Source organism: Sardina pilchardus, chromosome 13 (genome assembly GCF_963854185.1).
Source record: "Sardina pilchardus chromosome 13, fSarPil1.1, whole genome shotgun sequence".
NCBI lineage: Eukaryota > Metazoa > Chordata > Actinopteri > Clupeiformes > Clupeidae > Sardina > Sardina pilchardus.
This window is the reverse complement of record NC_085006.1, coordinates 17,240,843-17,252,267: the sequence shown is the minus strand read 5'-3', so window position 1 is coordinate 17,252,267 and position 11,425 is coordinate 17,240,843. Positions and strand designations below refer to the sequence as shown.

Here is an 11,425-nt window from a genome sequence, read left to right as displayed (position 1 = left end):
CATGGTTAAGTTTAGTTATGTGTAATTGTGAGTTATTACACAAAACTGTTTTTTACATACATCTATGTATTACTTGGACAGTAAGCTAAAAAAATTCAAAGCATATAAAGTGTTCAATTGAATCACGTGTAATATGTTCCAAATGATTGTAAGTAATGCCAATCAATGACAAATGTGTCTCCTCCTCAGTGATGCCAATTGATAACGTGTACGGCACACTTGGATTGGTGAAGGCTATTACCACCCAAGACTACTCGGACCGTTCCCAACTGAGGGAAGAGATTGAGGGAACTGGATCTTACACATTCTTTGCCCCCAGCAACGAGGCTTGGGATCTTCTGGAGCCAGTAAAAACATGTCTCATGTCAAATTTGTATTTATAAAATTCAACCACAGCAAGGAGATTATGTTGATGATATCTCTGTCTGTCTGTCTGTCTGCCTCTCTCTCTCGCTCTCCCTCTTTCTCTCTCACAGGAAATAAGAAGTTCATTGGTTAGCAATGTTAACATCGAGTTGTACAATGCCCTGCACTACCACATGATCAACAAACGTCTGCTGACTAAGGACCTGAAGAACGGCATGATGGTCCCCTCCATGTACAACGACCTCAACCTGCAGATTAACCACTACTCCAACGGGGTAAGAGCCACTCCAGAGCTGCACCACTGCTAATCTAAATGGTCTGGAAACTGAGTGTATTGAAATGTTGGAAATGGAAATGGTGCCAAAAAGACAACCATTTTCTGTGCTCTTGATATCAGATCGTCACAGTGAACTGCGCCAGGATCATCCACGGTAACCAGGTGGCCACAAACGGCGTGGTGCACGTCATTGACCGCGTCATCACAGCCGTGGGGAGGACCATCCAGGACGTGATCGAGACAGATGATGACCTCAGCTCCCTGATGGTGAGGGAAGCCAATTGACAACCATGGCAGAAAGGACTGTTGATTAGCTAGCTGATATCCTATGTCATCCATTCACATTTAAGCATTCTGCCAAGGTGATGTCCTCTAGTCTTGGGGAGCTCCTGTGGACCTTTATGGCACAACACTTACTAACATTCAGACTAGTTGCAATTTCCACCTTCAAAAGTGGTCTCTACTTTGGAATGCCTAAGGACACATTTAAAATCCTCCTACAGTATCTATAAATACAGTATTCTAAAAGTAAGTAATAGCCATTGTGGTATTGTAGTCGTATATGTGTAGGTTAGGTGATTTCTACGGTTTGATAGTGTCCATGCTGCCTTACATTCATCTCTGTCTGACACCTAGACTGCCGCCTCTGCCTCTGGCCTGCTGGATAAACTGGGCGAGCCAGGACACTACACCATGTTCGCGCCGACAAACGAAGCCTTCGACAAAATCAACAGCGATATCCTGGAGAGGATCATGGGAGACCAGAACGCTCTCCAAGGTAAACGCAGTGGCCCGCAGAGAAATAGGGCCTCAGGGCCTCTGTGGAATGCTTTCGACAAATAGAAAGCCAAGGCGCACACATGGGGACAATAAGGAGTATAGGAACCGAATTCAAAGGCTATTATTGGTGACAGGCGACACAGTAAGTCCTACGAGCTTTGAAGAGCTCAGAAACATGAAGGCTCCGGAAAATGCCGGTTTCAGTGTGCCTCTCACCCAAGGTATTTTATACGGTCAGTCAACCCAAACACGGTTTGTAAATGTATATTCTTCTAAGGATTTTTATTTGAAAAAGATGTGACATGGCGCTGTAATCTTCAAGATGAGACAGTTGAGACAGTTGGAAAACATTCCACCGACCACAGCTTACAGAAAGTGAAAAGGAGGCTTAGATTTCAGTGATTATTTCAGAGGAGCTCCTGAATTTGCATTTGGACTATCAGCGTGTGCCCATAACTTCACAAAGTCTCAGTATCACGAGTCTTATGAAGATTCAAGTTACACTGAGGCAAACCTCACCTCTCCTCAAATGGAGTGCTTGAGAGATGTCTTTGTAAGGGCAAAAAAAGGCCATGATACAGGGTTGCTTTTGATAGAAATCAGCAGATCTTGTAAATTGAGCATCCTCGCACCTCAATTACACCCAACACACCTTGGCAGGGAGCGAGGGCATGAAGCAGCTGCCTCATTTACAAACCAGTGAGAACTGGCACCAATTCAAGCCTCAGCCATTTTATGAGGCCCACATCTGCCTTTTACTGCCAGATCAGACCACTTCATTTGAAGAGCAATGACTCGAATCCGCCACAAGGATTACTCAGGAAAGGGCCCGTTGGGATCCGAGGGATATGAAGGTTATTAGGTTCATAAACACTCTGTTGCAACACTGTAAAATTCCATGCACACGCTATCACCCCTTAGCAGCCCACAGCGTTATCTGCAAATGTGTTTAGGAGTATAGCGTGAGTTCTTGCGAATGGACTTTCCATCATGTAATCTTCATGAAGTTCTTACGGTTTAAACAAGTACATGGCGTTGTACACATGCAGTATATACTGTATGCAGCGCAGCGGCCCTTTATGGTTGCCCATTCACGCTGTGTTGCTCTTGAATCTGAATGAAATGACGGCTAGCTTCCTTCTCCACCACAAATGTCACAAAGTGCAATGAGCTGGAAGTGAAGTCAGCCAGAGGGATTCATTTCAGGTGTGCTCATCGTTTCCGCTCTCTGCTTGCCCCCCCCCCCCCCCCCCCCTACACACACACACACACACACACACACACACACACACAGCCCTGCTCAACTACCACCTGCTGAACACACTGCAGTGCTCCGAGGCCATCATGTCCGGGGCCTCCTACGAGACCCTGGAGGGCACCAACATCGAGATCGGCTGCGACGGCGACAGCGTGACCGTGAACGGCGTCAAGATGGTGCTGAAGAAGGACATTGTGACCAGCAATGGTGTTGTCCACCTTATCGATCAGGTCCTCATGCCAGACTCAGGTTAGTGTTGGTTTGTTAGCCTCTTCATTTAGATTAATCAAAAATTTGATCAAATTTTTGATTAAGCGCAAATCCAAAACCCTCTGTAATATATGTTGTGTTAAGCAGATTTCAAATGCATTTGAATAGCTGTGTGGGCATTGTTTCACATTTTAAAAAGTACATGCGTAAAAGGGATTCTAAACTAATAGGACATTTCCTTAATCCTCTAAGCCAAACAGGTGGTGGAGCTGGTGGGCACCTCCCAGTCGACATTTGGCGACATGCTGTTTGAGTTGGGTCTGGCCTCATCCATGAGACCTCAGGCAGAGTACACACTGCTGGCTCCCATGAATAAAGCTTTTACCGGTGAGTCACTCCTCTGTCCTGTCCTCCTAAGCAAGGCGTTCTGTCCTCCTGCTTCCTCGATCAGCAGGTGTGCAAATATTCCACGCACAGTGCTGTGCTGTCGAGCTTGGCAAAGGCACCAGGCGTCTCCTGTCCACGTGATGACACATGGACAGGTCCTCCGGTCCTGGAAGTGTGAAAGAGGTCCCCAGTGATGGTCTTTTACGATGTTGGTCTTGCAGCTCCGCAAGCCTGCTCTTTACGGTGCCAATGAATCATTCTCGGATATCCCCCAGAGAGATCGCACAACATGGCCACCCGGCAAGCCAGAAGTCATGTTGTTGTGATTAATGAAAAAATAATTCACTGATTTATGGCTGGAGGAGAAGTTGCTGCAAGCTACAGCTCAGTATATATTGCCTAGGTCAACATTAGGAGTTAACAACATGTCTGACCTTTGTGTGCCTGTCTGCTCTCAAACAGCCGTTCAGCTCACATGAAATGGCTGACTGAGTTTTGCTTTTTAACCCTCAGATGAGGTGATGGCCATGGACCAGCGCCTGCTGAAGATGGTCCTGGAGAACCACGTTCTGAAGGAGAAGATTGTGCTCAGCCAGCTGTACAACGGCCAGCTTTTGGAGACCATCTCCGGGAAGTTCCTCAGGGTGTTCATCTACAGAACTGTAAGTTACCTCGTACAATGAACATAAAGAGCCCTTAGGCCAGCTTTCAACATAATCCCACTTATTGCTTGAAAAACGCCAAGCTCATTTCAAATACTCGATAACAGCTACTAGATTGGGTGTGGGAGTGGACAAGTTGTGATTGATGGATGTGATGTGCACATATATCTTCTTGTGTACTTAGTCATGTCTTGGGGAGTGCTATTACATGTCTTGATGGTATGCGTCTGGCAGGCTGTCTGCATCGAGAATTCCTGTCTGGTGAGAGGCAGTAAGGAGGGAAGCAACGGGGCACTGCACCTTATGGCTGCCTTCCTCAAGCCAGCAGAGTTATCCATGTACAAGATCCTCACGGACAACGGAAACTTTAGGTACGGGAATAAGGCCACAAAGGCCTTAAATAAGCCTCTTGGGTCACACTTTACTTTAGCATATATATTGGGTCTTTATTGAACAATTTCTCATTCTTAATCAACAGGTCATTTATTCTTGGTAAATATTTATAGACTGCTAATTCACTGTCTGAATATGTGACTTATGTTGACAGAATAATAACATATTAACACAATGTATTAGAAGGCTGTATTTTCTATTTTGATCCGTAGTACATTTTAATAAGGGATTTACCAGGACAAATTGACCTATTGAGTGAGAATAAGAAATTGTTGAATAAAGACCTACAGTAATAAATGTGCAATGATGCTCAATACAGACCTACCGTATTATTTATCCCCAAGGGGAAATTCACCGTAGAGAGCAAAACTTGATTTGGAGTAAATGTTGTCATGGTGATAAGAGAGCGGTGTTTATGTTGGCGGCAGGAAATTCCTGTCCCTGATGGAGACTGCGGGCTTGACTGACTTGCTGAAGCAGGAGGGAGACTTCACCTTGTTTGCCCCGACTGACGAAGCCTTTGCTGGCCTGAGCCAACGTGACATTGACATGCTGACAAGTATGTCAACACCTCTATTGTTCTTTTGTTCCATTACATAATTACACAATTACATACAGAATTATAACCATGTAAGTGTTGAACTATTATTATTATTAGGTCATTATTACCTGATATTGACCTTCGAAGACGATAATTTAAGTCGTTCTCTCTCTTGTTTAGGGGACCCTAATGCCCTGCGTACCATCCTGCTCTACCACATCACCAACGGCGTCTTCATCGGCGGTGGACTCGAGACCGGCGTCACCAACCTCTTCAAGACACTGCAGGGAAATAACCTGAAGGTTATGCTTGTAAGTACAGTCAAACAAAGTACAGGGTATTATTTCCGTATCAGATTAAAGTAAAACAGTTCCTTCATACAAACGACTTCTATACAAAAGCACAACAATACTGTAGTAAATGCACTGCAGACAGTATAAACTTCGACTAAGTTTTAGGGCCACTCGGAAGATAAAACATTTAGAGATTTTGAGAGTAGAGTCATTATATTGCAAGAACCAAGTTGAAATGTTGAAACGAGAATACATTTATGAGACAAAAGTCAAAATGTTATGACAATAAGGTCATTATAATGTTATGCAATACAAGTTAAAATGTTACAAGATAAAAGTTGAAATGTCTCAAGAAAAAAAGTCATAAAAAGTTGAAATAGCTCATCTTTTGGCACATCAGCACCATGTCATCGTAAGCATAAGGACTCTAGAAAGATTATGCGAGAAGATGTTAAGACGACAAAGAACCACATGGACTGGGAATAAATGGCCATGTTTGTGGAGTAGTGGTTGACTGCAGAGCTATCACTGGTTGCATCACTCTGCAATCCAAAAGGGAGTTCACAAGAAGGGAGGGAGTTCACAAGAAACAATTCGCTTGATCGTTAAGATCCTAGAACCAGAAGAAGCAGTACATCAGCGAGCATGACATCTCCAACATCGAAAGTACTACAGCAGGGGTTTTATGTAGCAGCGCCCTCTCCACCATTGGTTGCTAAGTAATATGACCTAATCTTGTAACACTTAGACTTTAATCGTGTAGAATTAACATTTGGACTGTTTCCACTTTATTTTATGACATCATCATTCTCATGATATATTTTAACTTCTATCTCGTAATATTATGACTTTATTCTCAAAATCGTTTTTTTTTCCTTCAACGTGACCCTAATACTCTAATTGTACTAAACCTACTCTACCTTCTATTGAAAAGTCCCATCCGTTTCTGTGCGTTCCTACTGTACAGTACAGTATGTCCTGCATGAACCCAACACTGAGGACTTCCTCTGTGCAACACCGTGCTCCCTGCCATGGATTGCATTTACAATGCCCCGGCTCGCCATCAGAGGATGTCTGACCATCCGTCCTGGAAAAGAGATTTAAAAAAAAAAAAAAAAATTACGCTATGCATTCTGCGAGGATTTCCCCCTCCCTCCCACGTGCTACATATCTGTGTCTTCTCACAGGAGAACTGTAGAGAGCATGTAAAGATGCAGGCCGCAGCTGTTTTTAATTTGTTCATCTGTTGCAGACCAGCAGTGCAGAACCGTGACAGGGCACGCCAGGTTGCAGTAAAAGCTGGCTTATGTTATTTCCACCGCCGAGGAGGCGGCCAGCTGTTTAATTAATTTCAGAAACAAGAGGACAGAATGAATCTGTTGTTTCTCTGGTAGTGAGACAGACAAGTGAATGGCTGGAGGAAGTACAACAATTTTCTCTGGTTGTCCTTCCTTGCTGTCTACTGTACATTCATCATCCAGCGAAAATGGGGTCTCATATGGGATTAGGGAGAATTTGTCAAATCAACAAAGACATTCAGTTCCCGTTTAACAAAGATTTGTCAGTGGTGTTTTGCTGCTATAGGCTGCCAAAATATTGTTGATACTCCCACGAGAGGAGTAAATGTCAGATCCACTGATGTTGTCTTTGTGGCGACACCTTTTTTTATCCAGGTGAACAACACTATGCAGGTGAACACCATCAAGGTTCCGGAGTCTGACATAATGGCCACCAATGGAGTTGTGCATTTTGTTAAGAGCCTTCTATACCCTGGAGGTATTTATTCTCAGCAAACATCTTTGTGTGTAAAGGAGTATCCCGTCGCTGTTCCATATAAATCTCAGTTTCTCGAGGCCATCGAGATCTGTTGGTAAGCGGGTAAAAGTTAGCAGCAGGTTTGATATTTGCTGGATATTTGTTTTTGAAAGGCATATTCTCATTCTGATTGCTGACATTTTCTCATTCTGATTGCTGTAGTAGTTGCCATGGTAGTCTTATTACTTATTACAGGTGAAGTTTTGCTGATATCTGACATTATGGTGATACAGTACGCATTTAAATGTTAAAAAATGCACCAAAAATCAATAAATATACATTTTCTCATTCTGATTGCTGTAGTAGTTGCCATTGGTAGCCTGATACTTGCTACAGGTGAAGTTTTGCTGATATCTGACATTATGGTGAAACAGTACGCATTTAAATGTGTAAAAAATGCACCAAAAATCAATAAGTATATATTTTTTTCATTGAGATTGCTGTAGTAGTTTACAATGGTAGTCTGCTACTTACTACAAGTGAATTTTTGCTGATATCTGACATGGTGAAACAGTACGCATTTAAATGTTTAAAATATCCACCAAAAATCAATAGATATACTGTATATTTTCTCATTCTGATTGCTGTAGTAGTTGGCAATGGTAGTCTGCTACTTACTACAGATAAGGTTTTGCTGATATCTGCCATTTTGGTGAAACAATATGCATTTCATTGTTTAAAATATGTTGGTTGCAGCAACTCGAGCTAGGTAGAAGCAATTGTTTTTTGTTTGTTTGTTTGTTTGTTTGTTTTCTTTGGGGGGGTGGGTGGATTTAGTAACGACAGTACTCGGTGACCAAGAAACAGAGATCTATGTGAAACATCATCCGAATGCTCCTATAACTGGATTAAGAAATTGTGAAATTAGTTCGCCACTAAGTGAAATCATGTTTGATAAGCCTTGAATATTACTGGCATTATGCTAGGTCTTTGGCCGTTGCACCCTGCCAGATGATTTCACTCAAAACTTTTTATCACCAACTTCAAAAACATTGCGAGACTTCAAATCCAGATGCTCTTAATCTTATCCTGGAATTTTTCATGTTATATTAAAAACCAAGAGTGCAAAAAGCACACAATGTACAGACAGACCACGGAGGTCTCTTAACACTGTCTTTTGTGCTCTCCCTCTGAAGAGATGCCAGTTGGAAGCCAGGACCTTTTAACGCTACTGAGGAGGATCATCAAGTACATTGAGATCAGGGTATGATATCCAGGCATGCCCACACAACCATCTCACACGAGGGAGAGGCAAGCACCGGGCTGGAGGCTCTGATGCAACCTAATGATTAAACAGGGCCAGGCACGAACTGGGGTCGGAAATGGCAGCGTAATCATTTTGCACGGAAAGGCATTAACCTCCTCTCCCTCTCTCTATCTTTCTCTGTTCCAATGCAGTATGTCCCTGGATACCGATACCAGGAGATTCCACTGACGTTTATGAGTAAGTTTGCAAATAATTACTATCATTATATAACAAGAAAAAAAAACCTGAGGAAAATTTGACGTTAATGGTCCTTGCTTTTTTTTTCTACAGAGAGGACCATTACACGTGTTATCGAAAGAGGTAATGTTGCACAGAAGCCCAATTTTGCTTAAATGCATTGTACATGATGAAATTAGACCAAAATATACAAAGTCTTGTGATTGAAGTAATGTATTCAGAAATTCTTTCCTCTTTCCTCATATAATAAACGTTTTCCTCTTCAGAGCCCGAGGTCACCAAAATCACCAGGGTGATTGAGGGTGAACCCACAATCACCAAAGTTACAAGAGTCATTGAAGGGGAGCCCACGTTCACCAAAGTGACAAGAGTCATCGAAGGGGAGCCCTCATTCACCAAAGTTACCAGAGTCATTGAAGGACAGCCCTCTATTACAAAGGTCACACGTGTCATTGAGGGAGAACCAACCATGACTAGAGTTGTTGTCTCAGGTACTTGACAAAACTACAGCTAACATATATACATACTGTACCAGTAGCACTGTGTATACACACTATACTGTGTACACTATACTGTGTATATACTATACTATCTGTATGCATAGTCATTGGTCCATTCAATTAGTATTTGAAAGCTAGCAAATATATGTTTCATGTAAACAAAATGATGTACAGTATGTACAAAAGTGGCAAACATACTAATGTAATGCATTTGTCTTTGGCAGGTTCTGATGTAGATGCAGGAGGTAAGTAACATCAAATGATTTGAGTTGCTATGTGTGATCACTGTGTGGTAATGGCCATAGACCTCTGAAGTTTGCCTACAAAAAAGCCACCATCTTTGCCCAAATAAGGAGATCCTTATCTTGAGATTTTTTCTCTGGCAAAATAACATGGGGATTTTGAATTTTCGCACCTGTTAAACTCTCACGGGGAAGACGAAATTGGAAATGCAGACGTTTTGCGCTACAAAGTTTTGTCCTCTGCCTTCAAGTGGATACTGTGATCTTCAGTAGGTGAAGATGGCACACTTTGATCTTTGCTACCTCAATCTTTGCATTGAAACTTGCCATAGGCAGTTAGCTTCAATTAATACCTGGAACTCCTTATATGGGCAAAGATGGCAGCTTTGGATCTATATTTGTAGGCGAACTTCAAAGGTCTATGATCACCATATCTACTAGCTCAAAGCACAATATCTAAGTGACATGATGTACTATATGTAAAATGGCAGGTAACCATTAGACACACAACAGGTAACTATTTCATCCATTCATTTGTATTTCTCCTGTTCTTTTTTGTGTGCAGGTTTCGAGTTCTCCAGCATCTCAAACATTGAGGGTAACTCCCAGCTGACCGACGGAGAATCAGACAGACTCACCAAAATGATTCAAGGTTCGACTCGCCTCTGAATCTGTATACAGTACATTACTTTGGATTGTTGTGACAAAACTGATTCTTTACTTTGTCCATATGTTTAATTGCAGCGGGATCAGGTGTGAGGCGTGTTCCTGTCAGAAGAGTTCAGAGTAAGTACAGTAATCTACAGTATATAAGTAAATCAAAATAGGATAAATAAGCAAGCCGTACTGTAATCAATTTCATCAACTTCCATTTAATTAATTTCACTGTAAAGTTGTAGCAATATTTTTGATATTATACATATATATATATATGTGTGTGTGTGTGTGTGTGTGTGTGTGTGTGTGTGTGTGTGTGTGTGTGTGTGTGTGTGTGTGTGTGTGTGTGTGTGTGTGTGTAAAACAGTTTATTAAAAGTCTATACTGAAACAATTACTCATTGTACTCATTGCATGTTCTCTGTCTTCAGGCGGAACCAGAAGAAGAACCAGACTGGCTGAGCCCCAGGCGTCAGTATAAGGAGTGCAAGGACAATCTGGCCAAGAAAATCCTGAGAAAGAAAAATTGACTTCAGCTAGCTGAAGTGAAGATCTGCATCCACGCAGGCAAAAGGGCTTGCAGATCGAACTTGTTTAACTGACCTAAAAAATCGGATTAATTGTGTTGTCTCAATGTAATGCGAATGCGAAATGTGGTTCAAAAGTGGTTTGGTTCCATCAAGTTATCCAAGTAGTATGTAAATATTGTAAACTGGTCCACTGAGGTTTTGCAAATGAGGAAAGACTGTTCAGATCACCAAGTTAAAGAATAGACTGATGACTATTGTCAAAGACTGTCAGTAGAAGTCCGGCTAGGATATACCTCTGCATGGTTTATGGTGCTATTTTGTTTGGAAAAAAATGCTTCTTAAGATAATTATTGGGTACATTGTTTTTTGTTATAAATCCTTGACTTTTGCCAAGTTCTGCCCCACTATCTTATTTTCCCCCAATAGTTGGGCTTTCTGCATCCTTTCCTACAGCTGAGGTGTCTATACAAAGGGTCCCTGTGGAGATTGCATTTCAACCTTTCCATTATGTTGTTGCTGTTGCTGTTACCTTGATGTACACAGCTACACAACATGTGTTAACAGTTTTGTTCCAATGTTCACAAAGTGCCCAATAAAACATTTTCCTGGAGATGACCCTTGTTTCAGCTCAGTCAGTGCCTGCTCGCACTCTTTGTTTGTCTTTTGGTTATGCAATTCACACTGATGGGCCTACTGTATGTTCAAAGCAGAAGGCTCTGCGACAAGGGCGTTTTTTGCTATCTTTGGGATCACTTGTCATAACACATGCTTCAAAGGACTCCTCCAGTGGTTCCCCCAACTGTATAAATTGTGAGGATAGCATGAATGTTTTCATTCACAGTCTGGATCACCTTAATTCCCTGTCACCCAACCATGTCATACAATAATCTGTAAATCTGAATATTATTCTTGTATAACCTGATGTTTTAGACTGTTTTTTTCTGGGATAAGAAAGTAGACAAAGACATGTTATTTTTTTTTATAACGGTGGAATGAAATTAACAATCAGAAATATGACTTCTTGCCTGTGAGCTTTCCAAGAGACAGACAATTTACTACAGATGTAGCCTG

The 11,425-nt window shown here is 41.9% G+C and overlaps 1 protein-coding gene across 1 annotated transcript in view; it reads left to right on the top strand.

Moving 5' to 3' along the window:
* postnb (periostin, osteoblast specific factor b) overlaps positions 1 to 10,969 on the top strand; it is a 16,298-nt gene extending 5,329 nt beyond the window's left edge. Inside the window, exons 4-22 of the mRNA XM_062552528.1 lie at positions 190 to 347; positions 477 to 641; positions 764 to 910; positions 1,280 to 1,421; positions 2,718 to 2,930; positions 3,144 to 3,278; positions 3,792 to 3,940; positions 4,175 to 4,311; positions 4,762 to 4,892; positions 5,055 to 5,185; positions 6,841 to 6,943; positions 8,119 to 8,186; positions 8,381 to 8,426; positions 8,520 to 8,549; positions 8,693 to 8,917; positions 9,151 to 9,171; positions 9,734 to 9,820; positions 9,913 to 9,954; positions 10,256 to 10,969. Coding sequence (XP_062408512.1) covers positions 190 to 347; positions 477 to 641; positions 764 to 910; positions 1,280 to 1,421; positions 2,718 to 2,930; positions 3,144 to 3,278; positions 3,792 to 3,940; positions 4,175 to 4,311; positions 4,762 to 4,892; positions 5,055 to 5,185; positions 6,841 to 6,943; positions 8,119 to 8,186; positions 8,381 to 8,426; positions 8,520 to 8,549; positions 8,693 to 8,917; positions 9,151 to 9,171; positions 9,734 to 9,820; positions 9,913 to 9,954; positions 10,256 to 10,305 — 2,180 coding nt within the window. The 3' untranslated portion in view covers positions 10,306 to 10,969. The remainder of the gene's footprint in view (positions 1 to 189; positions 348 to 476; positions 642 to 763; positions 911 to 1,279; positions 1,422 to 2,717; positions 2,931 to 3,143; positions 3,279 to 3,791; positions 3,941 to 4,174; positions 4,312 to 4,761; positions 4,893 to 5,054; positions 5,186 to 6,840; positions 6,944 to 8,118; positions 8,187 to 8,380; positions 8,427 to 8,519; positions 8,550 to 8,692; positions 8,918 to 9,150; positions 9,172 to 9,733; positions 9,821 to 9,912; positions 9,955 to 10,255) is intronic.
* The last annotated feature ends 456 nt before the right edge of the window (positions 10,970 to 11,425 follow it).